General features: G+C 34.6%; 2 protein-coding genes across 2 annotated transcripts in view; one reads left to right on the top strand and one right to left on the bottom strand.

The window, feature by feature from the left end:
* Positions 1–66: 66 nt before the first annotated feature.
* nle1 (notchless homolog 1 (Drosophila)) lies at positions 67–10,325 on the bottom strand. Its single transcript, XM_051120676.1, has 13 exons — positions 10,249–10,325; positions 9,928–10,068; positions 7,667–7,884; positions 7,465–7,544; positions 7,305–7,381; positions 7,126–7,223; positions 5,669–5,861; positions 5,426–5,561; positions 5,305–5,351; positions 5,020–5,222; positions 2,292–2,451; positions 644–714; positions 67–532 (listed from the first exon to the last, which is right to left on the bottom strand). Exons 2-13 carry the CDS (start codon positions 10,060–10,062, stop codon positions 520–522), a joined length of 1,431 nt encoding a protein of 476 aa, XP_050976633.1. The 5' UTR covers positions 10,063–10,068; positions 10,249–10,325; the 3' UTR covers positions 67–519.
* Positions 10,289–21,344, top strand: part of ltn1 (listerin E3 ubiquitin protein ligase 1) — a 29,004-nt gene continuing 17,948 nt past the window's right edge. The window contains exons 1-15 of the mRNA XM_051120675.1: positions 10,289–10,437; positions 10,862–11,068; positions 12,324–12,422; positions 12,806–13,036; positions 13,138–13,190; positions 13,339–13,519; positions 15,097–15,270; positions 15,700–15,890; positions 17,881–18,028; positions 18,102–18,836; positions 19,682–19,723; positions 19,826–20,012; positions 20,445–20,684; positions 20,820–20,973; positions 21,083–21,230. Coding sequence (XP_050976632.1) covers positions 10,396–10,437; positions 10,862–11,068; positions 12,324–12,422; positions 12,806–13,036; positions 13,138–13,190; positions 13,339–13,519; positions 15,097–15,270; positions 15,700–15,890; positions 17,881–18,028; positions 18,102–18,836; positions 19,682–19,723; positions 19,826–20,012; positions 20,445–20,684; positions 20,820–20,973; positions 21,083–21,230 — 2,832 coding nt within the window. The 5' untranslated portion in view covers positions 10,289–10,395. The remainder of the gene's footprint in view (positions 10,438–10,861; positions 11,069–12,323; positions 12,423–12,805; positions 13,037–13,137; positions 13,191–13,338; positions 13,520–15,096; positions 15,271–15,699; positions 15,891–17,880; positions 18,029–18,101; positions 18,837–19,681; positions 19,724–19,825; positions 20,013–20,444; positions 20,685–20,819; positions 20,974–21,082; positions 21,231–21,344) is intronic.

Here is a 21,344-nt window from a genome sequence, read left to right as displayed (position 1 = left end):
AACAAACTGCCTTTGATGCTCTACAGTTGTTCATTCAAGATAAGAAAGCCACACACTCACAAAACGGATCCTATAAAAGTCTTTTACTGCTTGTTAAATGAGAAAACGTTGCTGCTGACGTTGTACGGTCCCGCTGTGACGACGCCGGTTATCTCTCGGCGCTGGAACAGACCCAGTTAATGCCGCCTGTATCGCGGCATTAGGGATTAAGTTAATTACAAAGAATGTGTGTGAGAAAGATTACACAGATTAGACTGGGTCAGTTCGCCTGCACTTGCACAGGGCAATTGCTCATTTGAGCGGGCAAAAAAAGGCAGCGTTTTATCTGCCAGCTATCTGGCCTGACAACATCAGAGAGCATTATATGTCAGCTATTGTGATGCTGTCGAAGCAGTTTCGTTGGATAAATAGGCTAAGGCTTAATGCTCCCACACTGCTGTCCACTATCCTGTGGGGCGATGTTTCGAGGCGCCTGATTGGCTGTTGCGTGCAGAGCCGGGGGCCACTGGTTTCTCCGGGTTACTTCCTCCATCTGAAGGGGGAAAGAAGATAAGACATGCCAGGTGTTTGTACCAGGTGGTGTGACACACCGCATTGTGTCTGTGTGGAAATAAATAATCTGACAGGATGTGGGGTCACTTACATCCTTAAACACTTGTCTTTTCCACCGCTGGCCACTCTCTGTCCGTCAGGACTCCAGTCAACTGCAAAAACCTGTGCAATGAAAGAAAACTAGATTAGCAGTGTTTATGCTCTATGCTGTTACTAATGTATTTGGTGACCTGTCAAAAGTCATCTCTTTATGTGGTAAGTTTAACTATTTTATAAAGATACGGTTTAAAAATGTAAAATATATAAAATAAGCAAAAATGTAAGCTCATTTACCCAAAGTAATAATCCATGCATTTTTATTATTTTTCCTTCTCATTTTGGCTAAATCACTATTTTAAGATGACCTGGTATGTTCTGGTTTTAAATGACCATGAGAATACCAATATTTTGTTTAAAAAAAAAGAAAAAAAAAAAAAAGAATTTTAATTTAAAAATGTAGGTCTGTGAAGTATTACAGTTTTCTTCACAGCTAAAATAGAAATAAATTAAAGCTATATATATATATATATATATATATATATATATAATAACTAATAAAAATGTCAAAAGGCCATAACAAATATATTATAACTGAAATTTACAAAAAGCTGATATAAAGTAACAAAATGAAATTAATTTTCTTAAAGTTGAATAACTAAAATTACTAAAATTAAAGCTATACAGAAATATAAAAACTAATAAAAATGTGACATATGACATAATAAAAAGCACATAAAATTTGTAAAACTTAAAATGAAATAAATATTATTTTTTAAAAAATAAAAATGAAAAACTAGTAGAAATTGGGGTTGAAGTAGAAATGAGCTGAAATTTAAATAAAGCTAATGTAAAGTAATTAATTTTAGGTTGAACTTTTAAAATGTAAACAAACAAGAAACAAACAAATTTCTTAAAGTTGAACAACTTTAGATTGAAAAATTACGTTTAAAAAATGTAAACAAAAATTAGAAATGTTCGCTTGGCAACAAAATGAAACTGAAAAAGCTGATATGAAACAAAATAATTTTAGATGATAAAAATTCAAAACTAGTAGAAATGAAAAAAAAAAAAGTTGAAGTACAATTCTTAAAACTAAACTAAAATAAATTAAAGCTACACAGAAATATGAAAACTAATATAAAAAAAATTACAAAAGCATAAATGTAAAAACAAAATGAAATAAAGCTGATATGAAATAAAATAATTTTAGATGGAAAAAAAGTAGAAATACAAAAAAAACAAGTTGAAGTACTATACTGAAAAATCACTTATACTAAAAAATTAAAGCTATATAGAAATATGAAAAACTAATGAAAAAAAAAAAAGACAAAAGTAGTAAAACCTGAAATGGAAATGAAATTAAGCTGATATGAAAAAATACATTTAGATGAAAAAACGTTGAAGTACTACAATTCTAAACCAAGCTAAAATAAATTAAAGCTATATCAAAACTAGTAGAAATGGAAAAAAGGAAAAGAATATTCTTTTCCTTTTTTCCATTTCTACTAGTTTTGATATAGCTTTAATTTATTTTAGCTTGGTTTAGAATTGTAGTACTTCAACGTTTTTATTTATATATATATATATATATATATATATATATATAGTTATAACAATTATGTCCTGAATAGAAGCTGTTTTAAAGCTCTGCCCCTTGTGTAAGACTCCAACCTCTGAACTAAATCTATTCAGTGTCTTACCTCATCAGCATGGCCGGGCAGATCTCCATTTAGTTTCCCCTTCTTGACATCCCACACCTTCAGAGTGCTGTCACTACTGCCACTGACTAACAGACGGCTGTCTGCCGACCACGCCACCTGGTACACTGGCCCGACGTGACCCCGAAGTGAGGTCAGGTACCTGGAAAAACAAAAAAAAAATCTTACAGTTCTTTCAAACATTTAAAGGGGTCATCGGATGCAAAGTTCACTTTTACATGTTGTTTGAACATTAAAGTGTGTTGGCAGTGTATGTACAAATCTACACTATAATGATAAATATCCATGCAGTGGTTTTTAATTCATCTGTAAAAATAATATTCCTTTTTTCAAATCGAGCTATTCTCAGATGCCTCTCGTTGTGGCGTCACACCCACAGAGGCCGCTCCCACGATAGTTGATTGACATGAGCGTCTTACCTCAGACCCAAATCAGTTGTAACAGTCCGACCTCCATTGTTTCGATGCCGGAGCAGGGATGTAAGTTAGACAAGAATATCTCAGACTGAGTGATTGAGGTGTTGTGTTGCTGGATGTAATAATGAACACAGTGGTCATCATTTATGGCCGACATCTGAGCCGCTAAAGATGCAGTGGATTACATTTGTTTGTGAGGGGAATGCGCCTCCCGATCTGCATATATCCGTCTATGTTCTTTCAAATTATTTGTGATCCAGTTTCACTTACAGCAGAAGTGAGTATAAGGTTTTTTTTATGAATCTTTGCGATCACCTTTCCTAATGACGTGCTAGTTAGCAAGTTTAGCAGCTAAACGTGGCTAAAGTAAACAGGCTTGTCATTCCAAAGAGAGGAGAGAGGGGTGGGCCAAGCAGAGCTCATTAACATTTAATGCAGCCTCGACCAGAACAGGATGATTTTTGCAGAGCTCATTTTGACAAGGTAAAAAGGGTGTTGTTTTACACAACCATTGAGAATTTTTAACCAAAGTATATTACAGACTTTTCATTAAGACCCTAAAGAATCATATCAACTTGTGGAAAATGGGCATCCGATGACCCCTTTAAACATTCACGTGTTTTATGTTATAGTTCAAGAATCTTTCTAGGTTGTTGCCATGTGCAGACAAGCAAAACATGCCAGCGCTAATGTGATTTGAGTGCCCTCTAGTGTACATTACTATAAGTACACTATGGGTGTGTGTCACTATGAATCCATTTAGAGGAATACTGGCCTTTCATATCATAAAATAGTATGAGAAACAGTTTGATACACAACAATAAGCAAGCATTTTTGTCACCTGACCCCACAATGTTGCATGTGTAAGTGGCATTCAACTTTCATCACAGGAAACATATAAAGAGTTAATTTGCAAAAACAGATAACTAGTTTTTAATTTTCAAAAATCATGTTTCTTTATTGTACATTCTAATTAATCTCAATCAAACTGCAGTTTGGGTTATTTTGATATAAAGTAAAAATAACTAAAAAATACAGCTGACTAACACAATAAAACATGGCATAATAAAAACATGATTTTTAAAAAAAAATGTTTTTGTTTTTGCATATAAGCTCTTAATATATACTGTCTGTTTTTTAAAGGGATAGTTCACCCAAAAATGAAAATTCTGTTATCATTTACCCAAGTTTTTCCGAACATATGTTGAGCACAAAAGAGATATTTTGAAGAATACTGGCAACCAAACAGTTGACAGTAGCCATTGATTGCCATAATATTTTTTTTCCATATTATGGAAGTCAATGGCTTGGCTACTGTCAACTTCATTACAAACTGAGGGTGATTAAATGATGACAGAATTTAATTTTGGGGTGAATTATCCCTTTACATTTGCATAAAAATTATTTACACTACCAGTCAAAAGTTTTTGAACAGTAAGATTTTTTTTTAAATGTTTTTGGTAGTTTTTAGAAGTAGTCTCTTCTGCTCACCAAGCCTGCATTTATTTGATCCTAAATACAGCAAAAGCAGCAATACTGTGAAATATCTGTACTATTTAAAACAAATGCTTTTCATTTGTATATATTTTAAAATGTCATTTATTTCTGTGATCAAAGCTAAATTTTCAGCATCATTACTCCAGTCTTCAGTGTTACATGATCCTTCAGAAATCATTTTAATATGCTGATTTGCTGTTCAAAAAACAATTATTATTATTATTATTATTATCAATATTTAAAACAGTTCAGGATTCTTTGATGAATAGAAAGATCCAAATATCATAATTTATCTATAATCTTTGTAACATTATACATATACCATTCAAAAAATTTTTTGTTTCCATTTCAGATAAATGCTGTTCTTCTGAATGTTCTATTCATCAAAGAAACCTGAAAAAAAAAATCGCTGTTTTCAACATAATAATAATAATAATAATAAATGTTTTTGAGCAGCAAATATTAGAATGATTTCTGAAGGCTCATGTGACTGAAGAAATGATGCTAAAATTCAGCATTTGAATCACAAGAATAAATTACATTTTAAAATATATTAAAATAGAAAACAGTTATTTTAAATAGTAAAAATATTTCAATGTTTTTGCTGTACTTTGAATCAAATAAATGCAGGTTTGGTGAGCAGAAGAGAATTCTTTAAAAAACAATAAAAATCTTACTGTTCAAAAACTTTTGACTGGTAGTATACTTTCAAAAATGCATTACAGAAATATGATAGTATGCTAATCTGAACATTTTCTGAACCAAATTAATCAAGGATCTGTGAGCACCCTACTTACTTTCCCGTCTTTCCGTCCCAGATCTTTATAGACTTATCAAAGGAAGCGCTGGCGATCAGCCGTGTGTCCGGTGAGAATAGCACCTCGTTGACCAGCGCCTGGTGACCCGTCATACGGGCCACTGGCTTCTTCTCCTCTGCTGGGTTCCATAAGAACATGGTGAAATCGTCTGATCCTGACACCAGCCTCTCATGACCTTCACCCTTAAGAAGACCAAATGTTCAGGTTTATTTATAAATCTCTTCTGTGACATGTTGATAATATATATAGACTGGTCTCACTTACTCTGACGTTGTTGTAACGCTTTAAAGCCTTTTCCTTGATCTCTTCCACTGTGGAAAGCAGAAACATTTAGATTTATAAAATCACAACTTTGGGGTCAGTAAGATTTGGTGTTGAAACATACATGATCCAGTGAGGTCCTGAGGGTTTATGGTTGCAGTAGCCGGCTCAAACGCTCCTGTGCGCAGAACGTAGTCAGTGCTGAGGGCCAGCGTGTTGACCCAGTGAGCGTGACCTTGCAATGTACGACACTGAACCCCCTACGGCACAGATGTAAACAGATATTCACAACCATAATTCAGTCATACACCCTAGTAAATATTGTTTCAAATTATATTTGACTCCATCACAAGTGAACTTGTCTTACATCTTTGGCTCTCCAGACTTTAATGGTTCTGTCCTGAGACGAGGTGTACAGAAGACCATCACCTCCCCATTTTACACACGTCACAGAATGTGTGTGGCCGGTCAGGATTTTATCACAACGGCCCAAAACTGTATCCCAGATCCGAATCGAACAGTCTTTACTGGTACTAGCCAAATACCGACACTCTGGGTTCCTGTGATAAATCATCATGTTATTTTATTATAAAATGTTCAGAAATATAATTAAATTAAAGGCAACACTTTTTGATAAGGTCTTTTTTGTTAAACTAAGAATGAAAAATAATTCTAAAGCATTTATTAATTAACATTGCCAAAGATTAATAAACACTATAATAATTGAAATTGATCATTGTTAGTTAACTATATATTATAAATTATTAAAATATTACATTACAGTCAAAAGTTTTTGAACAGTAAGATGTTTCATTTTTTTTTTTTTTTTTTTTAAAGAAGTCTCTTCTGCTCACCAAGCATGCATTTTTTTATTAAAAGTACAGCAAAAACAGTAATAAATCAAAATATTTTTACTATTTAAAAAAAAAACATTTTCTATATGAATGTATTTTAAAATGTAATTTATTCCTGTGGTTTCAAAGCTGAATTTTTCGCATTATTACTCCAGTCACAGTCATTTTAATATTCTGATTTGCTGCTCAAAAAACTTTTATTTTTATGCTGAAAACATAGTAGAGTAGAATGTTGTCAGGTTTCGATGAACAGAAAGCTTAGAAGAACAACATTTATCTGAAATAGAAATCTTTTAACCTTACAAATGTTTTCATCATCACTTTTGATCGTCCTTGCTAAATAAAAGTATTAATTTCTTCCCCCCAAAAAACTCCAAGCTTTTGAATGGTATAGTGTATAATGTTACAAAAGCTTTTATATTTTAAACATGCCGATCTTTGGATCTTTCTATTCATCAAAGAATCCTGAAAAAAATTGAACTCAACTCTTTTAAATATTGATAATACTACTAATAAAAATGTTTCTTGAAAAGCAAATCAGCATATTAGAATGATTTCTGAACGATCATGTGACACTGAAGACTGGAGTAATGATGCTGAAAATGTAGTTTTAATCACATATATTTAATTACATTTTAAAGTATATTCAAATAGAAAGCAGTTATTTTAAAAAGTAAAAATATTTCACATTTTCTGTATTTTGAATCAAATAAATGCAGGCTTGGTGAGTAGAAGAGACTTCTTTAAAAAAAAAAACATTAAAAATCTTACTGTTCAAAAACTTTTGACTGGTAATGTATATTACAATAACATTAAATACAAAAAAAAAAAAAAATAAGTTAATTTATTTTAATTTATAATACATTTTATCACAATTAAAAACAGCTAAATTAAACAAAATGAACACATGCAAATTAACACATATAAAACATACTTTGATTACAAGGCAAATTAATTTTTCAAAACTCACAGGTGAAGAGGTTCCCAGCACAGCCAGGTGATCCACTTCGTATGTCCCGTCAAGGTCTTTCCGATCTGACTTCCTGTGACTGGATCCCACAAGAAGATCTGCAAAGATCACAGCAGATATAAAACAACATGTAAGACCTAAAAAACATACACTGTGACTTATACTACACATATGCTCACCTGACTGTTTTTGCACCCTGATGCTAGTTTCTTGCCATCCGGAGACCAGGCAATGGACAAAACCCAATGTGTGTGTCCTTAAAACATGATGAAAAAATGTCAAATTCATGGTTTAACTGGCAGATGTACTGTATTTAATATCACTGAGTGAAAAACTGACCTCTAGCAGTGTGATGTGGCGTTTCTGTGCTCAGATCCCAGAACCTCACTGTCGTATCGCCAGATCCACTGGCAAGATATCTGAGTAACATCCCCAAATTGAAAAAGTAAGTTTTATTTCAATGCATGCGGCCTTATTTGTTATACATTTATCTGTATTTATATAAATTAACATGTAAGGTTAACATGTTTAATTCACTTACTTTCCTGTAGGACTAAAAGCTACAGAAATGACGGCCTCTGTGTGGCCCTCCAAAGAGCTGGTGCACCGAGCCACGGCCCGCACACGAAACACAGCCTGCGGCTGGTACACAACCGGCAGCACCTGCTCAGTCTCCAGGCCCAACGTCTGCACACAGGTGCCCAGGGACGACACCACCTCTGCATCTTTCACAAAGAAAAGGAAGGGCACAGGCTCCTCCTGTAGTAAAAAAAAAAAAAAAGTTATGAAATAATAAAATCTACCTTAAATCATAACCTGACTCATTCACAACCAGCCTCTAGTCATCCAAAATGTAATAACATTTTTACGCAAAGCAATTGTGCAGTAAACACAAAATTAAACAAGGATATTAAACAAGGCTTCCTGAAGTAATGGGTAATTTTGACAAATAACAACATTAACGTTTTTCCCAACATCAAGACTATAGGTTAAAATGTAGAAAAAACAGGAATTTTTTTTTTAGGTACTGGTCATCATTTCTTTTACATTTTTACATCTTTTTTTTGCAATTTACTCAAAAAGTTCTAAGAAAATACACTACCAGTCAAGTGTTTGAACAGTAAGAATTTTGATGTTTATTTATTTATTTATTTTCTTAAAGAAGTCTCTTCTTATTATTTCATCCAAAGTACAGCAAAAACATTACAATTTTGAAATATTTTTTTACTATTTAAAATAACTGTTTTATATTAGAATATATTTTAAAATCTAATTTATTCCTGTGATTTCAATGCTAGATTTTTAGCATCATTACGCCAGTCACACGATCCTTCAGAAATCATTCTAATATGCTGATTTGCTGTTCAAGGAGATTTTTTATTATTATTATCATCAATATTTAAAACAGTGGAGTTAATACTTTTATAGCACAGATGCTTTAAATTAATCAAACGTGATGAAAAGACATTTATAATGTTACAAAAGATTTCTATTTCAGATAAATCCTTTTCTTCGTCATAGAATCCTGAAAAAAAAAAATTCTACTCAGCTGTTTTCAATATAATCATAATAATAATAATAATAAATGATTTTTGAGCAGCAAATCAGAATATTAGAATAATTTCTGAAGAATCATGTGACTGGAGTAATGATGCTCAAAATTCAGCTTAGAAATCACAGGAATACATTACATTTTAAAATATATTTTAAATAGTAAAAATATTTCAAAATTTGAAATATCAAAAAGTCTTCACTGGCAGTGTATATTCCAAGCAACTAATTAATATATATTAAAACAACATGCTATGTACTAAAACATAATTCTGTAAGTATTAAGTAAATACTTTTATTAAAAGTTATTATTTAAATTACATAAAGTAAATTATCTACATTGAATAGAAACAAACACTGAATAGAAATGTTTAAAATACACTGCTGTTCAAAAGTTTGGGATCATGTTACACTTAAGACTGGAGTAATGGCTTTTGAAAATTCAGCTTTGCATCACATTAATAAATTAGATTTTAAAGTATATTAAAATAGAAACCACTATTTTATATAGTAACAACATTTCGCAATATTACCTTTTTTCCCTGTATTTTTGATCAAATAAATGCAGCCTTGATGAGCATAAGTGACTTAAAAAAAAAAAAAAAAAAAAAGATTTCAAGTATTACTGATCCCAAAGGCAGTGTAGTTTTAAATATAGTATGTCACATTGCTGAAACGTCATATCAACTAAATATATGTGCTAAATAAACATATCCTCATGTTGTACAGTATATCTAAGTGTTTTTATACTTTATAGATTGCAATAAACTAAGCATACATTACATAGTTTTAAAGACTTTACTAATTTATTTAGAACAGGTGCATTATGCAGATCAAAACCGACAGTAGAGACATTTATAATGTTGCAAATGATGAATGCTATTTGAAAGTCCAGAAAAACATTTATAATAATAAATGTTTCTTGAGAACCAGGGACCATGTGACACTGAAAACACTTAATATATAATATATAATGTAATATATTTAAATAGATAACAGTTATTTTTAATAACATCACTGTTTTTACTGTATTCAATATCAAATAAATGAAGCATTGGTAAGACTTCTTTCAAAACGTTACAAAATCTTTCAACCCCAAACTTTTGATTACATATATCTAATACATTGTTTCAGACCTATCACAAAAATACATAAAGGTGTTTTCAAAGAATAGATAATTGGTACTATAGTCCAATACATCATGGGCCCTTACAGCTGGATGAAGTGTATATTCCAGTCCGTCATCCCTACCTTCTGTAGCAGTGCGTTGCAGACCAGCTGCAGTTTATCCGGACCAATGTCCAGCGGCACATCGAAGGGGGATCCGAGCACCTCTCCGCTCTCATCCTGGAGCTGGATCAACACACGCTCCACGTCCACGCTCATCCTTCCCTTTAAATGAGAAACACATTCAAGTAACGTTACATGTTATCAGCACGTGAGGTAGGAAAGTGCAAAACAAGCTATTTTTATAAAACATCTGTAAGTAACATATTCTGAATTAAAGAAATAAACAAGAATTCCATTTATATACAGAATAAGTGAATGTCCACATAGTGAAAACAGAAATACCTGTCGTTATTGATCCTACCACACTCCACGCGTGTAACGTAAAGTATTTTGGACGCACGCAAATTGCGTCAGCGTGACGTCATAACCGCGCGTCTAGTGTGACTGTACTGAAGTCGGAAAAGCAGCAGACGCTCAGCCGACACAAAAATGGGTGGCAAAAATAAACAGAGAACGAAAGGAAATGTTCGGGTAAGAGAAATGATACTTATTCGATTATTAAAAGCTTATAGCTACAAGCCAAAGCGGTGAAATAACAGCACAATACAGTATAATTGTTGTAAACTATGACAGCTCACATGGATAGCTCACTGTAACAAATTGTTTTTTGGTATTTCCTGTCACTTGTTGTATAAAAGTTAAGTGTATGTAAAACATTTGATATGACAAGCTTTTTTTTTTTTTTTTTTTTTTTTTTTTTTTATCGTGTTATGTAACGTAACCCTGTGTTCTTGTCCTGACGTCACGTGTTCTTGGTGTAATCAGACAGAAAGTGCATTAGTTGAGCAACTATATATGATGGTGTTGTGACCTGAGTATGCCATGGGATTATAGTCCTCTAGATATGAAATGGTGATGAATGTGTAATGGCAGCTCTGTGTTTTCTGTCTCTCAGCCATCCAGCAGTGGCAGAGCTGCTGATCTGTTGGCCAGGGAGAGTGGCGTTGTACCCGGGTTTGTGGGATTTGGGGTCTCCACCTCCAATGATCCAGGATATGTACCTGCTGTACAGGGGGCAGAGGAGATAGACAATCTAGTTGATGCAGACTTCCGCATGGTTCTACGGAAGCTGTCCAAGAGAGATGCAGTCACAAAATTGAAGGTATCATTTGTTATTGATTGGAAAAAAATGAGTTCATGTAACAGAAATGTGTATTTAGTTTAAACGATTCTTACATGTACATGTGCATGATTCAAAAGTTTGGGATCAGTAAGATTTTTAATGATTTTTTTAATTCTCCTGTGCTCAAAATACAGAAAAGCAGTAATATAGTGAAATATTATTACAGTTTAAAATAATGGTTTTCTTTTTTAATATATTTTAATTTATATCTAAGTATAATTTATTCCTGTGATTCAAAGGTGAATGTTCATCAGCCATTACTCCAGTCTTCTGTGTCACACGATCCTTCAGAAATCAGTGTAGTATGCTGATTTACTACTTTTATTATTTATGTTGGAAACAGTTATGCTGCTTAATATTTATTTTGGAACCTGTGATTCATTTTTCAGGATTCTTTGATGAATAAAAAGTTAAAAAGAACAGCATTTATTCAAACTAGAAAAGTTTTTCTATCACTTTTTATCAATGTAACTCATCCTTGCTGAATAAAAGTATTAGTTTCTTTCAAAAACAGAAATAATAGCAATTTACTGACCACAAGCATTTAAATGGTAGTTTATATTGTTACAAAAGATTTCTATTTGAAATAAATGCTGTTCTTTTTTAACTTTTCATTTATTAAAGAGCCCTAAAAAAGTCACAGGTTCCAACAAAATATTAAGCAGCACAACTGATTTCAACATTGATAATAAATCAGCATATTAGGATGATTTCTGAAGGATCATGTGTCACTGAAGACTGGAGTAATGGCTAATGAAAAATCAGCTTTGGATCACAGGAATAAATTACATTTTAAAATATATTCACATAGTAGACATTTGTTTTACATTGAAATAATATTTCACAATATTACTGGATTTTTGATCAAATAAATACAGCCTTGATAAGCATAAGAAACATCTTTAAAAAACATTAAAAATCGTACTGATCACAAACTTTTGAGCAGCAGTGTATATAGATTTGTCATTAAAATATTGTAAATTAAAGATAAACCAAAGTATTCCATGTTTACAGAATACGACAATGCCAACAGAGTGAAAACAGAAATGTTTTTCAGTTGAATTTAATGGATATACAAGGTATATTGTAAATGCAATCATTTATTTGAATTGCAGTATTAAATAAACTGAATATTGCAATCCTGTTACATATGTATACAAAACGTATTTATATAAAATTTTATTTAACTGACACAGAAACTGAATGGCTTATAAAAGGTTAATGTGTATTTCAGGCAGTACAAGAGTTTGGAGCAATGTGTCAGGAGCGACCGCCTGATGTTGTAAAAGGTGTCCTCCCATACTGGCCTCGAATATACTGCCGAATATCAGTGGTAAGAAAAGAATGACAACTTTGTCATTTGTCTTTGACTTTGTCATTATTTTTTTATTATTATTATTTTTACACTTTTTAACTGTAATTATATTTACTGTTTATATATATATATATATATATATATATATATATATATATATATTTTTTTTTTTTTTTTTTTAATTACTAAATTAGGAAAAAAAGGAAGAACAGAATTTTCTCTAGTGGTTTCAGACTTTTGGAATATTTCTATATAGAGGCAACAAGAATATTTAAATATTTAGTTTAATTTGAATGTTTAATTTAGTTTAGTTTAATTTGGTTGTGTATTTGTGAAAATTAAAGGTAGTTCATTTCCACTGGGTAGACAGGTGTATTTACTATGTAATATATTTGCAACAGGACCACGATCGCCGTGTACGAGAGGCCACACAGCAGGCCTTCGAGCAACTGGTTTTAAAAGTGAAGAGGAATCTGGCCCCCTACCTGAAGAGCATCATGGGTCATTGGCTCATCTCTCAGTGTGACACATACTCTCCTGCTGCCTCGGCTGCCAGCGCTGCTTTCCAGGCCGCATTTCCCCTGAATAAACAACCAGAGGCCATCAGCTTCTGTAAAGATGAAGTCCTTAATGTAAGATAGAACTTATCTTATGCTCATAGTGAGAGAAAAATGATTGAATGTTGTCATTGCTCAGCTAAAGTTTTTACATATATCCTCTGTGATACTCTCAGGTTCTCCAAGACAATTTGCTGAAAGAAACAGCTGACACTCTCAGTGACCCTCAGTATGTAAAATAACCTGATGGTGATATTGGTTTTGCTTTACTTGGTCCTATTGTTATATTTTAAGATATATGCAGTGTATGCCTGATTAATAATAGTAGTTTATATGTAGAATGTTTTATTTTTATTTTATTTTATTTTTTTGTGCAGGAGTGTGCCAGAGGAAGAACGAGAGGCTAAGTACATCCGTCTGTTGACCAGCTCTTTGCTGGCTCTGAAGAGACTGCTGAGTATTTTACCTGAGCAGGACAGAGAGCTGCTAAAGGAGCGACTGCCCCAACTGATCACACAGGGCAAATTCTGGAAGTACAGCAAACACAAGACACCACAGGTGAGTTGGAGTATCCTAACCAAATGTGACCATGACAAGCAACTTTTTATTTATGATACTTTACACCCACATTAAAATCTCACTGCTCAAAATCCCGTTTAAAGGAAGTCCACTTCCAGAACAACAATTTACAAATAATTTACTTGCCCCCTTGTCATCCAAGATGTTCATGTCTTTCTCTCTTCAGTCATAAAGAAATTGTTTTTTGAGGAAAGCATTTTAGCATTTTTCTCCATATAATGGACTAGGGTGACCACCTGGCAATAGGGCTGTTGCGGGACATAGTTGTGATTTTGCGGGACAATGCGGGACACGTATGAGACTGATACATTTTCTACTGTTATGCTATGTAAAAACTGATTACATCCGTTGTCATGTGCGCTGATCTGTGTTTCTGAGCGCGCACAGGCAAACGAGAGAAAGCGCGTCTTTTTTATGAGAGTGAAGAGAACCCACCTGCGAGAGAAGAGATTTGTGCTTGCGCATTTTGATGCATTACAATAATGAGTCAGTGGTTCTAGATCCATTGATGAGGTCCGCAAATCCTTTGTGCAGAAACTATGCCGCAAAAAGAATAAATAAAAAGCTTTCTTAAAAAGGCAAAATAACGCAAGGATCGTTTTCTTAATATGATCATTAAAAACCAACAGACTGACGAAAATGCGGGACATTTTCTCAATATTGCGACGTGCAGGACAAGGGGTGAAAATGCTGTGCGGTACAATGCAAAGCGGGACAGGTGGTCACCCTATAATGGACTGATATGGTGCCCCGATTTTGAATTTCCAAAATGCAGCTTCAAACAATCCCAAATGCGGTTGTAAACGATCCCAGCCGAGAAAGAAGGGTCTTATCTAGCTTAACGATTGGTTATTTTAATAAAAAGAATACAATTTCTGTACTTTTTAATGCCAAACGCTCCTCTTGTCTGACTCTGCTTGGACTATTTTTGTCCAGTTTATGACAGTTAGGGTATGTCAAAAAACTCCCATCTCATGTTCTCCCTCAACTTCAAAATCGCCCTATATCGCTGTTTTACCATTTTTGTTAAGGGTGTAATGAAATTTTTAATGAAAATAACCGATCATTTCGCTAGATAAGACCCTTCTTTCTCAGCTGGGATCATTTACAACTGCATTTGGGATTGTTTGAAGCCGCATTTAAACTGCCTTTTGGAAGTTTAAAAATCAAGGCACCATACCAGTCCATTATATGGACAAAAATGCAGAAATGTTTTCCTCAAAAAATGTAATTTCTTTATGACTGAAGAAAGAAAGACATCAACATCTTGGATGACAAGGGGGTGAGTACATTATACATAAATCTTTGTTTTGGAAGTGGACTTCTCCTTTAACCTAGCTGTATATGAAACATTAAATATGCTCTGAATTGTTATAAAAATGGATATATTAAAATAGACAAATTTTGCTTTCATTGAGAACAGAAAAATTACTTGATTTAAACTTGTCATGGCTGATTAGGGTTTGGTGTACGATGTTACTGTAATCTGCAGTGTTTTTAGAAAACTGGTAACTGATCAGGTGTGATGATTCAGAGTTGTCTGTTTCATTTTCCAGATTCGAGGTGCGTTCTTTGAGCTGATTGCCACTATGTGTCAACACACACCCCAGCTGATCCAGGCAGAAGCGGCCCGAGCGTGTTCTGCTGTGCTGCTTTCCATTGACGACACAGACCCGGTGGTGCTGCCCCCTCTGTGGGAGGCGGTGCTCCATATTCTGTCCTGCGTTGATGTGAGACTTATTTTTTTTTTTTTTTACACAGATTAAAAAAACATTATTGTTGAATAGTGGTCAGTTTCTTGAGCACCAAATCAGCATATTAGAATGATTTCTGAAGGTTCACGTGACACTATAGAATGGAATAATGGCTGCTGAAAATTCAGCTGTACCATAACAAAAATAAATTGCATTTTGAGATATAATAAAATTAAAAACACTGAGAATAAAAGACTATTATTTTGAAAACCATTAAAAAAATCTTACCAACCCCAAACTTTTAAATGGTGTAAGTTAATATTTATTTATAATTTCACATAATAAATCTCACATTTGCCATAACCCACATTCATTCTGAAATTAAAGATTAAAGTGTTAATCTTATGCAATCTAATAGAAATGTTATTGCACCATATTGTCTGTCATGATGTGAACTCTGTGCAGAACTGCTGGACCCTTGTCAGTTCAAGGAAAGGCGTGATGCCAAAGCTCTGGGTGCTTCTTAAAGAAGGAGGTCGGGGTCTTGCAACATCTCTGCATCCGAACCTGCTCCCGTTTATAAGCAAACTGCCAGCAGAGGTCACACAGCCCAACCTGGAGTTCTCTAGGACATTCCTCACATCTGTCATACAGGGGTAAATAATGTCATTTTCTTACTCATATGTGATCCTGGACCACAAAACCAGTCATAAGGGTAAATTTAGAGTTATACATCATCGGATACTAAATAAATAAGCTTTCCGTCGATGTATGGTTTGTTAGGAAAGAACAATATTTGGAATCTGGAATCTGAGGGTGCAAAAAATTCAAAATATTAAGAAAATCGCCTTTAAATTGTCCATATGAAGTTCTTAGCATTGCATATTACTAATCAAAAATTAAGTTTTAATTAAATATATTTACGGTAGGAAATGTACAAAATATCTTCATGGAACATGATCTTTACTTGATATCCTAATGATTTTGACGTAAAAGAAAAATGTATAATTTTAACCCATACATTGTATTGTTGGATGTTGCTACAAATATATGTGACTTATGACTGGTTTTGTGGTCCAGGGTCACACATAGTCACTCATCCTTTAGTCATGTACCTTCAACAGAATTGCTTTTTAAATTTGCTACATTACTAAGTTAATATATATAGTTATGGAAAAATGTGTGTATATATAGTTATTAGAAATAGTAAAGACTTATGTTGTTAGAAAATATTTCTATTTTAAATAAATGCTGTTTGCACTTCTTTTATTTATCAAAGAATTCTGAAAAAAAGTATCACAGGTTCCAAAAAAATATTAAGCAGCACAATTGTTTCCAATATTTATAATAAATCAGCACATTAGAATGATTTCTTAAAGGAGAAGTCCACTTCCAGAACAACAATTTACAAATAATTTACTCACCCCTTGTTATTCAAGATGTTCTTGTCTTTCTGTCTTCAGTCGTAAAGAAATTATGGTTTTTGAGGAAAACATTTCAGGATTTTTCTCCATATAATGGACTTCATGGGTGCCCCGATTTGAACTTCCAAAATGTAGTTTAAATGCAGCTTCAAAGGGCTCTAATCAATCCCAGCTGAGGGTCAACAATCGGTCTTTTTTTTTTTTTTTTTTTTTTTTTTAGAAAAATAAAAATTTGTATATTGCACATGCGCAACATCCTATTAGGTTCTGTACTGGAATTAGTTCACCTGTTTCGAGTCTTTGGGTATTTTGAGTCGCTCGTTCATCTTATGGGGCTGTCACGTGATGAACGAACGACTCAAACCCGAAAACTTGTCAGATGAGGTGAGGTGAGCTAATCATAGACTAAAGACCCAGGTAAACAATGAATTAATCTTTTCTGTTTCTTAATCTTTTCTAAGCTTTTGTGCTTAAAAAGTATAAAAAAAATTTATTCTCCAACAAAAATGTTTCGCTAAGATAAGACCCTTCTTCCTGGGCTGGGATCGTTTAGAGCCCTTTGAAGCTGCATTTAAACTACAAGTTTAGAATCGGGGCACCAATGAAGTCCATTATACGGAGAAAAATCCTGAAATGTTTTCCTCAAAAACCATAATTTCTTTACGACTGAAGACAGAAAGACATGAACATCTTGGATGACAAGGGGGTGAGTAAATTATTTGTGAATTGTTGTTCTGGAAGTGGACTTTTCCTTAAGAAGTAAGGAAACCTTACACCTTAAGAAGTAAGATAAAATGTAATAAACTGTATTATTTTTTTCCTCATAAACAAAAAGTTTCTTACCCCGAATGTAATTATTTAGTTTTACATAACCCATGACACTATGTATATAATATCCTAACGCTGCATATTAATACATAGCAACATTTCCCTACCGGTCGAATGTTTTGAAAAATTTTGAATGATTTTTAAAATGTTTTTGTCTCTTATGCTCAATAAGGCTGCATGTATTTGTTTAAAAATACAGTAAAGCAGTACTATTGTGAAATATATTATTACTGTTTTACTGTTTTTATACCAAATGAATGTAGCCTTGGTGAGCATGAGAGACGACTTCTTTAAAAACATTAAAAAACAATTATTCCAAAATTTTGACTGGTAGTGTATTTTTTTTTTTTTACTTTTTAATTTGTGTTTTTCTTTATTCTTTTGTTTGATCCAGGTTGTCGAGTGATCGTGCCACGTCCAGTCCCTCAGAGAGTGCAGCCATCATTTTTGCCACAATGGAGTGCCTTCGGTTTATCATCCTGCAGAACGCCGGAGAAGAGCAGGAGCAGAGAGACATCCAGAACATGCTGATCTCAGAACAGGTCTGTGGACCACAAGGAAAAGGTCTCTCTCTAAATCTGCTAATGTCTCATGCATTGAACTCTGTCTCCACAGCTCCTGCCGTTGATTGACAGAGCTTTGGGAAACCCATCGCTGCAGACGGGTCCTCTGTTCCCTCAGGTCTCAGATATGCTGCTGTCCTGGGAAAAGCGGGTGGCTGGGAAAGAGGCTCCCACCTTTCAAAGACTGCTGTCGGACTTCTGGGAGGGTCTCGGTCGCCTGTGCACGACTTACGTAAACTGTGAAGAAGCCAAGCAAACTACCCTGGAGGGCATTGCTTCGCTCCTGCAGATTATGTATAACCCAAACAGTGCCAGTAAACAGATTAAGAAGAAAAAAACTGTGAAAGTTTGCTTCACAGACAGGGAAGAAAGAGGCCAAGGCGAGGAACCTCCTAGGGAAATTCCAGCGGTGGAAGAGCAGCACTGTCCCTTGAGAAACGGACACCTGCTGGATTTGGTGTGCCAGCTGGCGGAGCTCAACATGGTGTACGTGAGCGAACGTGAGTCGGAAAGGCACCTGCGCTTTTTGTCTCAGCTGCTCGGGGCGTTCCCGAGTCCTCAGGTGTTCCAGGTGCTGCTGAGGCCAGAGGAAATGAAGCCTGAAATGGGGCCGGAGCTCAGGCCCCTTGCTGAGAACGCAGCTGTCCACTTTCTCCTGCAAAGAGTGGCTGTATGGTTAAAACAAGATGACAGGAAGGACACTGACTTCCTGGTGGACATGGTTTTCAGTTCCCTGCAGTGCTGCAGCTCCAGTGATGAGAAGACACTGATCCTCAACCACATCAGTGTAAGAAGCCCACATGGTTTGGGGGGATTGGGATGCTACAGGCATATATTAAAGCGATAACCAACAAGATGCTATATTTCAGTGTGTATATACACCACATTTAAAGGGATAGTTCACTCTAAGATGAAAATTCTGTGATTTAATTACTCACCTTCATTCATCTTCAGAGCACAAATTAAGATATTTTTTGATGAAATCCAAGAGCTTTCTGACCCAATGCAACTGACACATTTAAGTCTCAGAAAGGCAGTAAGGATATCGAAAAAATAGTCAATATGACATCTGTGGTTGCAGTGCTGTCTATGCAGGGTCAGAAAGCTCTCAGATTTCATAAAATATATCTTAATTTGTGTTCTGAAGATGAACAGAGGTCTTAGGGGTTTTGGGTGAACTATCACTTTAAGGAGTATAATTAGGCATGACATAAAGTAACAACAGCAGCATAATAACAGACACTGGCCTTTAATTATATTTTTTACATAAAATAATCTGAGATTTTTTATCTAAAGTTTTCACAAAAGCCTTGATAATATAATATAATATAATATAATATTGAGCAGCAAATCAGCATACTAGAATGTGACATTGAAGACTGGAAATTCAGTTTCCCAACATGACTGTTTTTACTGTATTTTATTTTTAAATTATAATTAAAAAAAAATGCAAAAAAATGTATTTCAAAAACATGAAACATGAAACATGAAAAAAATCTTAGAAACCCCAAACCTTTGAAAGATACTGTATATTTTTAGTTCACATCTTCACATCTGTCTATCAACAAACATTTTTTTTCTGTTTTACAAACATGAAATTTCAATAATCAGTTATTTGTCTTTTCATAACAGAGGGATTTGAATTGGAGTGTGACTCTTCAACTTATTGAAAAGGTACCTTTATTAAGACATCTTTTTTGTTAGGTTACATTTAGCTTCAGCTTTGTTTTGTATTGAAGAAATATGAATTAAATCTTGTCACTTTCACGATACCAGGCTTGTGCCGATCCCGTCCGTTTGGAGGTGTGTATTGGCTGGCTGAGGGGTCACGTGTTAGGGGAGAGGTTGGTAGGTCTTGCTGGAGATCTGTGTGTGATGGGTCTGCGTGGATCCCCTTCTTCATCATCTCATGCACATGGCTGGCCTCTCATCAGCCTCGCTCTGTCACAGCAGCACAGTAATAGTAAGTCTTCATGTCATCACTACACAAAAAACTACCACCTGATCTCTCACATACTAAAGTTAAAAACAAAACTAACCTTATTTACTTTCTTAAAGGAATAGTTCATTCAAAAATGAAAATTATGTCAATAATTACTCACCCTCAAGATCTTTGTCAGTCTTCAAAACAAATTAAGATATTTTTAATGATATCCGAGAACAGTACTACCACCTTCAAAGCCCAGAAAAGTAGTAAGGACATCATTAAATAGTCTGTGTGACATCAGTGGTTCAACCTTAAGGTGTTACGGGTTTGGAACAACATGAGGGCGAGTAATTAATGACATAATTTACATTTTTGGGCGAACTATTCCTTTAAATGTGCTGCAAATGACTTAACGAGCAGTTCTCTTTAAAGAAAATAATGCTGTTTCACCTTTTCTTCTCTCTGCAGAGCCTCTCATTGGCAAGGCTTATGTCGAGCAGATCATTGACAAGCTTCACGCCACCCTGTCAGAAGCAAAGGGCATGTCAGACGCTGGGAACATGGAGCCGCTGGTCACTTTCATCTCTGATGTGGCTGCCACCTTCTTTTCTTCGGTTAAGGGCTGCCTGCTGCTGGCGTCTGCTGAGGAGTTGCTTATGACTGTTTTCCAGCTTTGTGCACAGGACCAAACCATCACTCACCTCTCAGGTTCTTCAAACCATCCAAAAGTTCAAACTGTTGTCTGTGTAGAATGTAGTTCTCAGTATCTTGGAATATTACACAAACAATGTCTCCTCAATTTTGTGTATTGCTTTTAAATGCATGTCTGGGATTTCCCGGCAGATGCCCTACTTCTGAAACTGCAGCACGCCTACACTGCTGGCATTCAATCACTGATCACTCACCTGGGCGCAGGGGTCACGAAGGGCACCCTCCTCCACAACATTGCACTCTGGGTTAAAAGTCAGCTGCTCACTACACCACTGACAGTCAAAAGGTAGTGGTCTTTGGATAAATGTGCTGGTATACTTTTGTTTTTTCTAAAAGTTTGGATAGCTGAAAGAATTGTTTGGGAACTTGTCTCAATCTACTGTTATTAATGTCAGTCTGCAGGTTCTGGTGCAGGCTGTGGAGAGCCTGGCTCAGACCATCGCCTCAACCCAGAAGACCAGCTATATCCTTTCTCAGTTTATATGCTGTCTTACTCCTACTGAAGAGGAATGGAGTCGCATTAGGCAGGCACTGCCGCCTCAGGTACTCAGCCGAGGAACCAAACATGCTGTCAAAAGATTTTGGGAGGAATCATTGGTTAAATGTTTTGTTTAAATGGTACTTCTTTAAAGTGATAGTTCACCCAAAAATGAAAAT

The sequence above is a fragment of the Labeo rohita genome, chromosome 10 (assembly GCF_022985175.1).
Source record: "Labeo rohita strain BAU-BD-2019 chromosome 10, IGBB_LRoh.1.0, whole genome shotgun sequence".
In the NCBI taxonomy this organism is placed as follows: Eukaryota; Metazoa; Chordata; class Actinopteri; order Cypriniformes; family Cyprinidae; genus Labeo; species Labeo rohita.
The sequence above is the reverse complement of the archived record's forward strand: the minus strand, read 5'-3'. Positions and strand labels throughout refer to the sequence as shown.

What these genes read in the sequence shown, in the direction of transcription:
- nle1 (XM_051120676.1), bottom strand. Translation starts at nt 10,062, where the DNA reads ATGAGCGTGGACGTGGAGCGTGTGTTGATCCAGCTCCAGGATGAGAGC. An exon ending in GCCACATCACACTGCTAGAG is followed by an intron (nt 7,382 to 7,464) that starts GTCAGTTTTTCA and finishes TCATGTTTTAAG; the next exon opens with GACACACACATTGGGTTTTG. An exon ending in TGCCCGGCCATGCTGATGAG is followed by an intron (nt 715 to 2,291) that starts GTAAGACACTGA and finishes TTCATTGCACAG; the next exon opens with GTTTTTGCAGTTGACTGGAG.